We start from the raw sequence: 13,838 nt of genomic DNA on the forward strand, positions 1-13,838 counted from the left end.
GACTCACCTCCGTATATACCTTCTCATATTGAAAAATCCCATCTAAAAGATTTTAAAGATAGATCTCAAATGATATAGGGTATTTCATTTGTAATACTTTGCATTAAAAAAAAGTTATGCTTTAAATTCACTTGTGGATTACCATGATTACACAAGGCTGGAATCTGGCCATGATCCTAAATTCTGGGATTCCTAGAGTCTGAATCATCAACTGTTGCTCCTTCAACTACCATATTATAAGATGTACAAAATTATCTTAAATAGGTGCTTATGCAGCCTTCTATCTACAAAGACTGTACTCGAACTGCAGAATGTTAGGGCTGAGTGTGACTCCATACGTCATTCGATCTTGTGATTTCTCAGCCCTGAGGGCACATCAGAGTCACAAGGGGAGATTTAAATGACCACTAGCACAGAGGCCCTCGCACCACCCACGTAAACGGAATATTTAGGTGAGGGCCCAGTGTGCTCCCCCGGTCCAAGCCATGCTAACGCGCAGCCAGGTTTGAGAGCCACTGATCCAAACCAACAGGTGACAGACAAGGAGGAAACTGAAACCCCAAGAACTGAGACTAGAAGCAAAGCCTCCTGACTTCCAGATAGGTGCTTCAGTTTACAATGTGCCAAGTGCTTCCATAACAGTGACGACTGTCCGAGATTTCTGAAGACTCCACAGTCTAACAGCGAAGATAAGCACATTAATTAAAAAAATTAGCCTTGGCTGGTCCGAAGGTAGAGAGTTATCTCACTGGATTGTTCACAGTCAGTTACAGGTTGAACTCCTTGTTCTCCTACTTAACCCCCCTCCTCACTACTGCACTTGACTAGTCTTAAAAAAAAGAAAAAAAAGAAAACAACAAAAAAAAAATTAGCCTCATATGGAAGGAGGCTCACAGGTTCTCAAAATTTCAAGAGAACCAAGTTATTTGGGAACACAGATGAAAATATAAATATTTTGAAAAATGAAAGCAGTGTTAAAGACAGATTCTTATCTAATGAGGCTCAAAAAGTGGCAGAGAATATGTTGGTAGATATACTTGGCTAAGGCTGGAGACGAACAGGAGGTGTTTCATCATTTGTGCTAACACTATCAGTCTGCTCCTCCTAAGCGGTGGGGCTCAAGCGTGAGCAGCTCAGAGCTGCTGACAAAAGAGAATAAAAAGTGGACTGGGAGGTGAGGGAAGGAGGGAGCAAGTGGAAAGCAACTCCTAGGAAAAACAAAAAATGTGTGTTCAGTTGTAGAAAATGGAGCTATTAAAGTAACCAGGCTGCATCTTCTCTCCCATGGTATAAGACAGCAGGAATTTTCTGCAAGGACTAAAATTAACTGAGCCAGGGAAAGGGTTAAGGTGGCTTGAACAGTAATGCAGCAGGCGATAACCTGCCAAAGGGTGGCAAAGGGAGCAAAGCAACCGGGGAGGGCACGCAGCCTGCAGGGACAGAGGGCTTTGGCAAGATGAGGTCTCATGTTGATCTTGGCATATGGGTGTGCTGGTTAATTCGACACTTCTACTCATTAAAATTTAGCTTGAAAAGGTGTTGCCTTACATGCTGAAGCCCTTCAATTTGTCTGAATCTAGTAGGATATCTCTTTTAAAATGTTACAACTAATCTTCGGTTTTCAACCAGATGGTCTCTTTGCATAAAAAATTTTACTAAAAGAGTGTGTCTGTGCCCATTAACCAAATGTGTCTCCAATAAAAGAGAAATTGTGATATTGAAATCACTATAAACTACTAATCATGGAAATGAATTATCGTTATTTGGTGCTTTGTGGCTAACGCAGGGCCATCCGTCAATTTTCTTGTTTCTTGTTTTGTGGCTCCATTCCTGACCAATCATTTCACGGACAGAAAGATCAAATGTGTCCTTTTTTGAGTATCACCAATAGTATATAGTAAATATAGCTGAAGAAATTCTAGCTTAGAGGTGACATTTTCTCTTAAAGCACATAGTTAGATCAAATGAATTCACTTCTTTAAAAATGAGAAATATAAAATCATTATGAATTTTAGCTTTAACAAAATAAAAAGGAATGTTTCATCATTAGCCTGCAGGTAGAACAGAATTGAAAAGTTTTTCACTTGTGCAACATGAAATGCTTATGTGATTTCTCTCTCCTTTTTCTCTCTTTCCTGACATTCTATACAGGCTTATAATTTAAGGCTCCTACTCAAAAAAGAGTTATAAAATGACATGTAATACATAGTTCAATATGACTAAACAATCAATAAAATCAACTATTCTCCCGTTTGAGTTTGAAATGATCTAAAAATACAAGGCTGTCTCATGTTGATAGTTGGCACTCAACTAGAAAAACAAGAAAGAACTAAATAAGAATAGCGTGGTACATAATATGTCCAATTGCATTACCTGCCTAGAGAGCCAGTTTTGAGGATGTATTCACTGACCATTCCCAATTGCTAGTTTGGAAAATAGTTTAACCAGTAATTCTAGAGCAAGGAAAGAGACAAGAGAATATTGCAAGAAAATTATTCAAAGGGAAACACAAAAGATGTGAGGCTTTACGTTGGACTGTCTTCCTAAACCACCAGATAAAATAAATGTATTTTCTTATGTAGACCCAAATTCCTTGGGTACACTGATTTTGCTTTTAGTTATGTGTCCAGTCACAATGAACTCTGGACATAAGTATGACATGTCTATTAAAAATTAAGCCACCAGGTCAGCTGACATCACAGCAGGTCACAAATAACAGAGATAAAGCTGCATGCTTGCTACCTAAGTAATGAAAAAGAATAGGTCCTGGGGGAGTTCTAATTCACACAATATAGTACACATGGAAAAAAGGAAATTCACTGTAGGAAGAGGAAATGTATCTCTGAGTAATGCTAATGTGGTCATTGTGACATAGTCACTCTCTGCTTAGCTGGCTGAATCCACTTACTATACAAAAGAAAACTGGCTATTGAGATGATTTATTTCTAAGAAATCTGCACAGAATTAAGAGAGCTGATGTTTTCCACATTTCATTTCCAACTGTGTTATTTAGAACAATTACTACTTGGCATGATGTCGTAACTTTCTTCTCAGCTGAGCTAGGAGGTACTTGCTTATCCTGAATGTAGAAGGAAGCAAGCCCTCCTGGGGAGGCTCTTTACTGGGGGATCCCTTTTAGAAAATTTTGTTTAGTGTTCCAAAATTTAACCTTAGAACAATGGCAGTCCTCTTAAATTGTCTGAACCGTCTTACAAACTATCACTTAGAAGGAACCGTAGCAATCAGCTTTATCAATCACAAATTTAATCCTTAAATTTCATTTATCTGTTCTGCCTCTATTTACAAAGTTAATAAGCAGGCCCTTAATAGCTCTATTTAAATCATTAATAAATGTGTGGAACAGGATAGGGCTGAGGACTTTACCTAATGATAATTCCCCCATTTGAGTTGACTTTGATCCATTTATCTGCACATTTAAGTGCAGCTGCTTAATCCATTACTAATGCACAGCCCTACCTGTCTTCTAACTCTTTCCCATCTCTTGACAAGGCTGTCATCAGGGCCCTGTGAAAGGTCCAGCAAAGGTCTTTTCAAATGCACCATTTCCCTAATGCAACGGGCAGTGGCTCACGCCTGTAATTCTAGCACTCTGGGAGGCTGAGGCAGGAGGACTTCTTGAGCTCAGGAGTTCAAGACTAGCCTGAGCAGGAGTGAGACCCTGTCTCTACTAAAAAAGAACAGAAAAATTAGTTGGGCATGGTGGCAAGCCCCTGTAGTCCCAGCTACTGGGGAGATGAGGCAGGAGGATCGCTTGAGTCCAGGAGTTTGAGGTTGCTGTGAGCTATGAGGATGCCAGTGCATTCTAGCCTGGGTGACAGACCAAGACTCTGTATCCAAAAAAAAACAAAAAGAAAAAACAAAAAGAAAGGAGGTTGGTGTGACATGGTTAGTCCTCAGTAAATCTGTAAAGGTGTAGAGGACCCAGTAATTACTGATTCCTCATCTGTGTTCAGACCTATCCATGGTCACTAGGTAGAACTGGGCTCTGGTTTCAAAAAAGCAAACTTAGGCTGATTTTTCCTGAAACTATGCTTGGAAATATTTATGAAAGGTAACAACAACTAACACTCACATAGTTCCTACTATGTGCCCACATTATGCCCACACTGTGCTGAGCACTTTGCATATCTTAGCTCACTTAATTCTTGCAGCAAACTTACTAAGTAGATACTACTATATCAATTATTCATTATTATCTACTGTTACTATACCTATGTAAAGATGGGGAAATTAAGGCCGAAACTGAGACAGGTTTACTAACAGGTTGAGCAGCACAGACAGGATTTGAACCCAGGGAATCTGGCTCTTTGCTTTACTGCCTGCCATGATACAACTGGTATTGTTTAGAAAGAAACATCACGTACAAGTCAGGAGACTTCACAACTTTGAATCATTATTTTGCCTCTTTTGGCCTCGGCTTATCTGTGTGATGGGAAGGGTCAGCTGAAAGATCTTTTAAGATTTCTTATCTATGATATTTTTGAGAATTTCCTTTCCAAGTTATTTTCAATAAGCAGTAAGTGATGAGTGAGACATACAAAGTACTTTATCCCTTTTAAAAATGCCTCCCCTCCCCCTCTGCATTGAAATATCACTATTTTGAGATGGTCTCAAACTCCTAGGCTCAAGCAATCCTGCCTCAGCCTCTCGAGTAGCTGGGACTACATGTGCGTGCCACTGTGCCCAGCTTAAAATGCCCTTTTAAACTTAATTCCATCAGGATAAATCGAGTGGCTGAGAATTTAAACCTCAGTACTTCCACAAATGGTACCCCTAAATCAGCATGAATTGACTGCTTGGGAGCATTCTAATTATGCAACCCTGAAAGTTTTTAAATAACACAGAATTATAATTCAATTTGTGTATTCATTTATCTTGGGAGACTAGAAACCCTAATAATAATAATGATAGGGTCATGTGAATAAATAATGTGCCCTAAAACATAGCTACATACAGAAAAAAAGATAGCTCGTGGTTAGTATCTGCCAACAAGCATAATTAGACCCTGATCCTACCTTCACTTTGAGAGGGTTCCATTCTGTGTAGCCTATAGAATCTATTTGTTAGTTTCATTTCCCTTTTTGTTTCCTTGACAGTAAGCCCCAGAAGCCAGAAAACATCATTTCCATATGGTGACGCGGTGCTTAGCGCACAGCCCGCTGGTGCTCGCTTTTGCAGTAAGTACCACCGATCCCACATCAACGAGAGCGCGTGAACTCTGGTGTGGGCATGAGGAAGGAGCCACCAAGCCGAAGGGCGGGGGTGATACCACCTCGAGGCGTGAAGACTGGCGAGGGAGGCCTGTAAGGTGGACGCTGGTTCGTAGGGTTTTGGTGATTATTACCTCCACTCAGAGATTGTGTTGCACGGGTTTCACATTCACAACCTATATTAGTGTGAAGTTTCTTCCTTACTGGAAAGCCACCTTTTTGTTTATAATCTTACTGAAGCTATAAAGAAGGTGATACTTTAGTGATCAGATTTAACTGCTCTCATTTTATTTACCCTTTATGCAGAAATTCCTTTATTTTAGATTATACTTATATGGCTGTATTACTGTTATAATTTAACTGGTAAAGTTAAAATACATACGTAATTTAAAAAAAGTCACTGAAAGCAGTAACCAAATGATCAAAGTGGCCTTGAAATGATTCCATGCAGATTTTTAAGATATGCAAGTCCAATGAGAAATGCAGTATTGTTAAAAAAAAAACAAAAAAAACAAAAAAAAACCAAAGCAAGTTATTTCATAAATTACATGGACAATACAACTCACATTCCCAAGCCTACTGAGATGAAAAGTATGTTTTTATAATAACCTTTTTTGAAAAATCCATCCAGATTTCCAAAATAAAATGTTGGCTCTGTCATATTATTATCGTTTATCTGGAAGAAAGTTCTTTACATTAATAAAATACTTTAAAGAAAACTATTACTTGGCTTTAAATAACTCTAGAGAGAATTTTCAGCTTTACATTAGCCTATTTAAGTGTGCTGAGATTATAAACTTATGACTAATAAAGATAAAAATAATCAGAAACTGAGTCCATTTTAGAAGAAAAAGAAAATGTGACTAATTTGAATTCAGACCAAAAATCTTAGTTTTTATCTAGAGCTTTATGGCAGACCATATCATTAAGACTCAAATGTAGTATTTATTTTGATTACTGCTTTTTTCCTTTTATTTGAGTTATTTGAGTGACTCCTATGGGAAATTTTCTGGGGTGGAAGCAGGTTGTTTTTAATGTATGAATTAAAAACTAACACATGATTATTTCAAGGTACACAAAAACAAAAGAAGAACAAAACAGTACCGAAAAATATATCATTTAACTTAAAAACAAAACCACCCCACATTTTCTTTGCTCAGTGAATTTACTATGAGCTGAAAATATCTGACAAAATCTCAGATCCACTGACTACTTATGTAAAAAGAACTAGAACAGTTTTCTTAGATTGCAAGGAGGGAAAACTAGAATAAAAAACAGTTTATCTGTTTTTTTGCCCCTATAGCCCTGGATGCCAGGAACATAACGTGGTTACTCTATTTCACCTTGTCGTCTTTTCAGATCACCTCTTGAGCCTTTACCTAGGATCATTAACATAACTTCTTGGTTAAAAAAAAGTACTTCTTGGTTTAAAAAAGAGGAGAAGGGGTAGGAGTAGAAGGCAAGGAAATCCAGGCTCTGAAAGGATTTTCGCAGCTGTGACCCTGTGCTAAAGCATTGTCATGCTGCTGTTCTGGAAATCAGGGGCCGTTTTTCCCTCCTATAGCCTTCCAACACATACTGTATAGAGGCAGACTGGCATTTATTTTGGATATACTTTGATACATGTTTGGATGCAGACACATGGATAATGAAAGAATAAGCAGCTTGATAAAACTGCTGCAATCTCCTCCCTGAAATACAGTTTTGACAAAGCTACCCTCTTCTCCTCACAAGTAAATTTCTAATGTAGTTACCAAAAGTCTTTAGAAAACTCAATCTAAAACACTGTATTACAGCCTTCCAGTAAGAAGCACCTTTATTCAGTGTTCTCTTTGATAAGCAAATCCCTTAAGTTCGTTAATTGGGATTTAAAAAAAAAAAAAAAAACCTATCCATAAAAACAAACATAGAAACAAAGCAAACCCAGAATCTTTCTTGAAAAATGGGAAGGAGGTTTACTGAGGGAGGTAGGTGGCTGGCAGGTAGTAGAGGGAGGGTCAGGTATCCTGAAAGCAGAAATGCTAAATGCACACTGTTTCCTTATCACTCTGCTTGGTACTACTTGTGTGGGGGAGGGGGGGACACACATACCAGCATTCCTGGTTAAAAAGAAAAAAAAAAAGGACTACAAGGTGACATTATGATAAAAGGCAAGCACATTTTCCTTCTCAGATTGCGTCTACTCTCAGCAACATTTAACCTGAGATATTCTAATGCCAGATAAAGGATTTTCCGTCATTTAGAAATGTAGTTACTTCTGCATGCACAGCTCTCTCTTATCTACACACTCACACCCTTACATGCTTTCTCATTTGTGCTCTTATTGATATGTGCTGTTTCAATATTAAATCATTCAAGTATCGGGCGACCCTACCTTCCCAGCTCTTCTCACCACACAATGCAGTCAGGTCCAACTGGGGCACTTCGGAGACAAAGCTCTCCTGCTGGTCATCGGCATCTTGATTTCTCTGCTGCTTGGTGTCACATATGCTGGGATGCTCTTGAATCTTCATTGCGGGGCTCTGCAATAACAGCACAGTGTCCCCAGGTTTCTACCACTCACCAAAACCCAAAAATGTCTGCAGCAATTCCACTCCTTCTGGATGAAAGCTCCCAAGGCACAGCTGCTAATGTGCCCGGCACAGAAATCAAAAGCATGGCTTGATGCCCCCCAGATACTAGCTGGCCACTTGCAGGCAAAAAGCGACTGTCCATCTGCGTTCCTTTAACTTTCCTCAGGCTGCTCTTCCTGATAACTGCAGGCAGCTGACAGTCTTGATGATTACTGATTGGGGCCAGGAATGAGGGTAAGGAGTTTGTATTTTCTTAAAGGAGTATGGCTCTCCCGACTGTAAACAACAACAAAAAACCTCGGCTACTGCTGTTGCTAAGGCTGTAGCAGCAACATGGTGTCTTTCTCGCACGCAGACTTCTTGCCCCTTAGGGAAACAGTCCCGCAGAGCCAAGAGCAGAGGCTGTGTACACGAACTCTCCCCTGCTGGCCCTGCAGGCTTAGATCAATTAAGCCGGGGTAGCTGCACATTCCCAGATTTCCTGTGGTTGTTTTCTCGCTGAGTATGGGGAGGACAGACTATTTATGGAGGAGCTCTGGGTATTAAAGCATTGTTGCGCAAATTCAAACAGCACGGGGGTTTGGCATCTCATCTCAGCTAGCAGTGAGGAATACAGACTCTGGAAATGAGCCAAAATTACACAGGGAGCATGACATTTTTTAAGTAAAAAAAGTCAAAAGCTGGCAAGTCGGTGATGCATACTTTATGTCTTACAAATATGCAATGGTAACTTGTTTTCCTACTATTCATCTACTCTGAATATTACATACTCAGTTACACTTGGTTTTGCTCATTGGTGGCACCTACACCAGGGTCGGACATCTGAGGAATAGGAATATCTTCCTCAAAAGGCTGATATTCAAGCTAAGTGATTTTATGTTTTTAAAAAAATGCATTGGAAGTAATTCTATTACATTGAAATTAATTCTTTTTACCTCTTCCTCTCTTGACATCTTGTAAACTCAACCATTACCTCACTCACCTCTCTCACATAAAATCATAAACAAAAATGTTTATAAGAGTGTTTACTCACAAATATATTTCTCAAGTAGCACAGAGCTATACAAAAGATTTTCTTTGGGAGTAACCAGAAATTTATGTTAGCAAATATATTATCGTTAAGTGAAAGAACTAAAAACATCTGGAAATCATAAATGATTGCATTAATGTATGAGAAATGTTCTTATGCTTAAAATAAAGCACTACTTAAGACTTCCAGCTACTTTTAATAGCTATTCAACCCACTTTGAAATCACCAGGGGAATTGACAGGGCTTTTACTCTTATATTTCCATGAAATGATGCATGAGAACCAGTATTTTCTTCACATTTGGGATAAAATGAAATACCATCAATCAGGTCATGATGAGCTACTGAAGTCAGATGGAAATACCAAGTAAATCTGGAGCTTTAAGGCACTTAAAAAAAATGTTGTTTGTCTATTGGGGAAAAAAACAGATAAGGCATTTGTGTCACAAAAATTATTTCTTCCTTGAGATAAAGCCTAAGTGCACGAGGGTTAAATGCTCAAATTTGGGGCTCAGCTTTTTAAAAGTTACAGGGTTAATCAGTTACCAGTCGAGTGTGTATGAGACAGAGAGAGAGACAGAGAGAGAGAGAGAATATGTATACAGCAAATAAACATTTTCTTAACAAAGATAATGCTTGTTACATTTAGAGACATGAAAAAGGGGGAAGAATACAGAAATATGATTTCAATTTTAAAGCATGGTATTTTCTTCCTGAGAAACATGCATCAAGTAACACAAGCTGTAATGCCGCTCTCAGGCAGTCCTGGGTTTGAAGTGTGGCTCTGACATTTACTAGCCTAGTGCTTTGGCGGAGTTGCTTCTCTTCCCTGAGCTCCATCTCCTACTCTTTACAATGTCATTAACGATACAATCTTGCAAGGGTTTTTGAAGAGCTGTCAGGAAGCATGAAAAGCCTGGTGCCCAGGGCACAAGAGACACACAAATGGAAGCCATCACTCTACTATTATCTGGCATCGTATGAAGACCAATGAGTCAAACACTACCATGCCTCGAAACTGCTGGAGAAAGGAATTGAACAAGGCATATACAACTGCAATTCAGGGTGAGACATACTACATCAAAGGATGGAACGACATTTTAAATGCATTATGAAAAAATATTAGCAAAAAGAGCCACTCGTGTATCTGTCATAAGTCAGCAATAGCAACTTTGACGTGGCAGGAGATAGGTGTGGGTCGGAGGGGCCGGGGAGGACAGCCCTTCATACAGAAGGAAGGAGGAAGAACAGTGCAAAGGCAGGCGTGACAGCGGGGTGCGCTTGGCCACAGCAAGAGAAGAGGTCCCAGGGGGCCAGCCCTTAGGACAGGAAGGGAGCATGGTGGATAATGACGGTGTCAGCTGAGCACATGCGGGACTGTGAAAGGCCTCATGCTGGGCTAAGTATTACATATTTATATTATATATAAATATATATTATGCTAGGCTGTTATATATTTACATATTATATAAATATATATTACATGATAGGGCTGCCCATTTGTCAGGTTCTAGAAATACAAAAACTTATTCATTCAAAAGAAATGATTTTTGAACAACTACCATGTGCTAGACAGTTTTTAGACACTGGAGAAAGTGCAGTGGACAAAATAAAGTCTCTGTCCTAATGAATTTTACAGGAAAGTTACAGTTAATAAACAAAGAAAAAACATTAGGACTATGGAGAAAAATAAAGCAAGGTGAGAGGGATGTTGGTGGGTGGTAGGGGTTGAGGTCTCCTACTTTATACTGAGTGTTCAGGGAAGGCCACTCTGATCAAGTGACATGAGCAGAAATGTGAAGGAAGTGAGAATGTGAACCATCTGTGGAAAGAACATTCCAGGAAGAAAAAAGGCAAGTGCAAAGGCCCTGAGGCACGGTCATTTTTATACGATTCAGGAATAACGAAGAAGTCATTGTAACTGGAGTCCAGCAAAGACAGTTAGGGCCACCATAAATGAGTGTTTAGGATGCGTACTGTGCCACACATAATGAGGCATCATTCGTACTATAGACCAATGTTAACTTACGTGAGCTTTGGACTTCCTGGCTGATTTCTGGCACAGCAGTGCAGAGATCCCTCCTACATAAACCAGCTAGTTTGGCACAGCACTCACTCACTTGGCACAGCAAACACCTACCCTACCTGGAAATACACGTGCAGGAAACACATGTGTATCTTGGCTCTGTCCTGCTGTGTGCTCTGCTCAGTCCCTGAGGTTGCTCTCTCACTTGCCTGCTGCTCCTAGAAGCCTGAGTCCCAGTTTCGGGCCCTGCTGGTCTCTGAACCTGACGTGGCTGCCTTGCCTGGGGTTGCAGAGTGGGCTGCTGACGGTTTTTTGTGCACATGTGTGCCAGGGATGTTGCTCTGTGGCTGCCCACGGAGAAGCTCTTCAGGCTCTGTCGCAAAATCCTAGCACAAAAACTATTCTGCTTTCAAATGTTAGTCTGGGGTGGGGAGGCACCTTGCCAGGCTGTTCCGCACTCTCTAACAGTGCTTATCGTACAGTACTGCAAATATTGTCTATTTGCTTGTCTGATTCTCCTACGAGATCATTAAGGTTAAAATGTCAAGGGCATTCTCTAATACCAAGATATTTTTGGTTTCACCTTTTATTGTTTATATGTCTAATATCTTCAGTTAAATTAGAGAATAAATTAATTTCACAACTTTCCACTCAGATCCCTACGTTGTGACGTGACACACCAAACCTTGTCAACAATGCTATACTATATGCAGACACACTAAATATTTGTGTACTGAAATAAACTGTTTGGCTCTTAGGTGAGACAATAATATGGCAGATTAGGGTGGGTTTTGGAGGCAGAGACCCAAGTTTAAATATCAGCTTTATTCGCTGTGAGGCCTTCAGTGAGCAAACCTCTTTGAACTTTAGCTTTTTCCCCTGTAATACAGGAATAAGACTTTGTAAGATTGTTCTGAGGATTAAACAAAAAACATGTATAGAACAGCTGACAGCAACTGTAAAAAATGCTGTTTCCATTTATACCCTACCTCCCTTTCCCGTTCATTCATTTGGCAAGTTTTTATTGAACATAGACTATGTCCAAGGCACTGGAATTAGGAGCAAACAAGATATGGGATTTAGTGAGGAAGAGAGACATTGAACATACAAGAGCCAACTGCCACGTATGCTATAAAAGAACAACACAGGGTGCTAGGGAGCAAATATGGAGCGAGCTCGCCTCTTTTGGGGTCTCAAGTGACATTTCACGTTCAGGTCGAGACATGTCCCTGTCCAGTTGGGCCTTTTTCTATTAATATTTCCAGACTTTATTGATCCTGCTCCTTCCCTGGCTTGGAATAGTTGGTGAATTTTTGTTCCATCCCTTCTCCCTCCCTGCACAGGATATGGATACGTGGCCTAGTTAATGGCTTACCAGAGCCAGGAATGACAGTATCAGAGAGGGTGCTGTGTAATGCACACCACAGTGTTAACAGAAGAAACACACGGAACTCTAAACATTTACTGGTTGCGCTGACAATAAAGGAAAATGGACATAACAAATTTTTAAAATCCATGTGGACTGCAAAGCTTAGTTAGCCTTTTACGATTGGATTGAATTAGAAGTGAATCTAAATAAATAGAGCTATCAAAACTTTCCAGTTCTAATATTAAAACCAATAACAAAGTCTTGAAGCTTCCATGAAATACAGTGAAGTTGAAATAACAGTCATCCATTTCATGAATACTTGTTAATGGGGATATTTCAGAAATTCACCTTTTCAGGGCAAATAAAAACCTACACTTGAGATCTTGTGATACCTAATATTAATTCTCAGTCTTGACTGAAAAAAGACTTGTCTTCTCTCCTTTCTCCCTCTCCTCTTTTTTTTTTTTGAAGCAGGATAAGAAAAAGGGAAATAGTTTTTGGTTTATTGTGAATGTCTTGTTTGTTATCAAAGGTATGCTTTTAAGCTCTCTTAAGCAGTAGGCTTATTAAGCATAAAGAATGTAAAAATATCTTGAAAGAATTTAACACTTTATTGGCCTTATAATTCTGACATAAAATGAGCTCTCCCAGATAATACCTTCACTTGTAGTTAATAATTCTTGTTCTCTCTCTTGACAAAAAGATTCACTGTAAGATTATAGTTTTAATATTCTGAATTTTATACAGAAGCATAAGATATTTTCATAATAGGAAATAACATACTGGAAGGAATTGCACTGAAGCATAAGGTATAAGCTTCACAGTAAACAGAACTCTGAAAATCTGCATTTTCAGTGATATCTTTTAGAATCTAGAAATTGCTAGTTTTAAGGGTGATCTCTCTTCTGGATGCCTGAAGTTGTTAAAAGAGTTTAAAAACAAACGAAAGAACAAAGACTCTAGATTCTGCATGCCCAGGGAACAGTGTGCTAGGGTCTTCCTTGTGTTATTTTATACAGCCCAGAGAGGATATTTTATTAAAATGTCAGCCTTTCTAGAACCTACCTGAAGAAACCGTACCTTAGTTTTTGGCATTTTGAAGTGACTCTTAGCTTATTTTTTTCATTGCCAGTCACTAAACAAATTTTAATCCAAACCACATAAGAAACTCATATGAAATAGAAACGGGTAACCATCATCGACTAACACATATCTGAGATCTCAGTAGAACCCGTTTTTGGATAAGATTAGTTGCATAATTAAAAGAAATTAAAAAGACATGACACAAAGGGCTAAACCCATGTTCACGTTCAGCACATGTCTTCAAATAAAACACATTTAAGGCTGCAAATTGATTATTTAAAAATAAAGTTATAGTTGTGCCTTCATTTGCCTTTGAGAAGCAGACCTAAGATATGCCTCTCTTTAAGGAGCATTTCTGAGGCTGAAAATTACTGTTCCTCATTTTAATGGAAATACTAGTTAAAAAAAGGAAAAGAAAAAAAAAATCCCCTCTGCCCAAGAGCTGTCATTTGCTGTTTTATCATATGAATCTGAGTGTTCACATGGAGAATTTTTAAAGACAGTATTAGTAAGGACAAAATTTATCTT

At 39.0% G+C, this 13,838-nt stretch overlaps 1 protein-coding gene across 2 annotated transcripts in view; it reads right to left on the reverse strand.

Annotated features, from left to right (window-relative positions):
• The window catches only part of FAM13A (family with sequence similarity 13, member A), a 207,150-nt gene that overhangs the window by 23,385 nt on the left and 169,927 nt on the right, over nucleotides 1-13,838 (reverse strand). For both annotated transcript variants that reach the window (XM_012647212.1, XM_012647213.1), the window contains one exon: nucleotides 7,606-7,753. In XM_012647212.1, the coding sequence (XP_012502666.1) occupies nucleotides 7,606-7,753 (148 nt within the window). The remainder of the gene's footprint in view (nucleotides 1-7,605; nucleotides 7,754-13,838) is intronic.

This window comes from Propithecus coquereli, unplaced genomic scaffold, assembly GCF_000956105.1.
Source record: "Propithecus coquereli isolate 6110/MARCELLA unplaced genomic scaffold, Pcoq_1.0 Scaffold26, whole genome shotgun sequence".
NCBI lineage: Eukaryota > Metazoa > Chordata > Mammalia > Primates > Indriidae > Propithecus > Propithecus coquereli.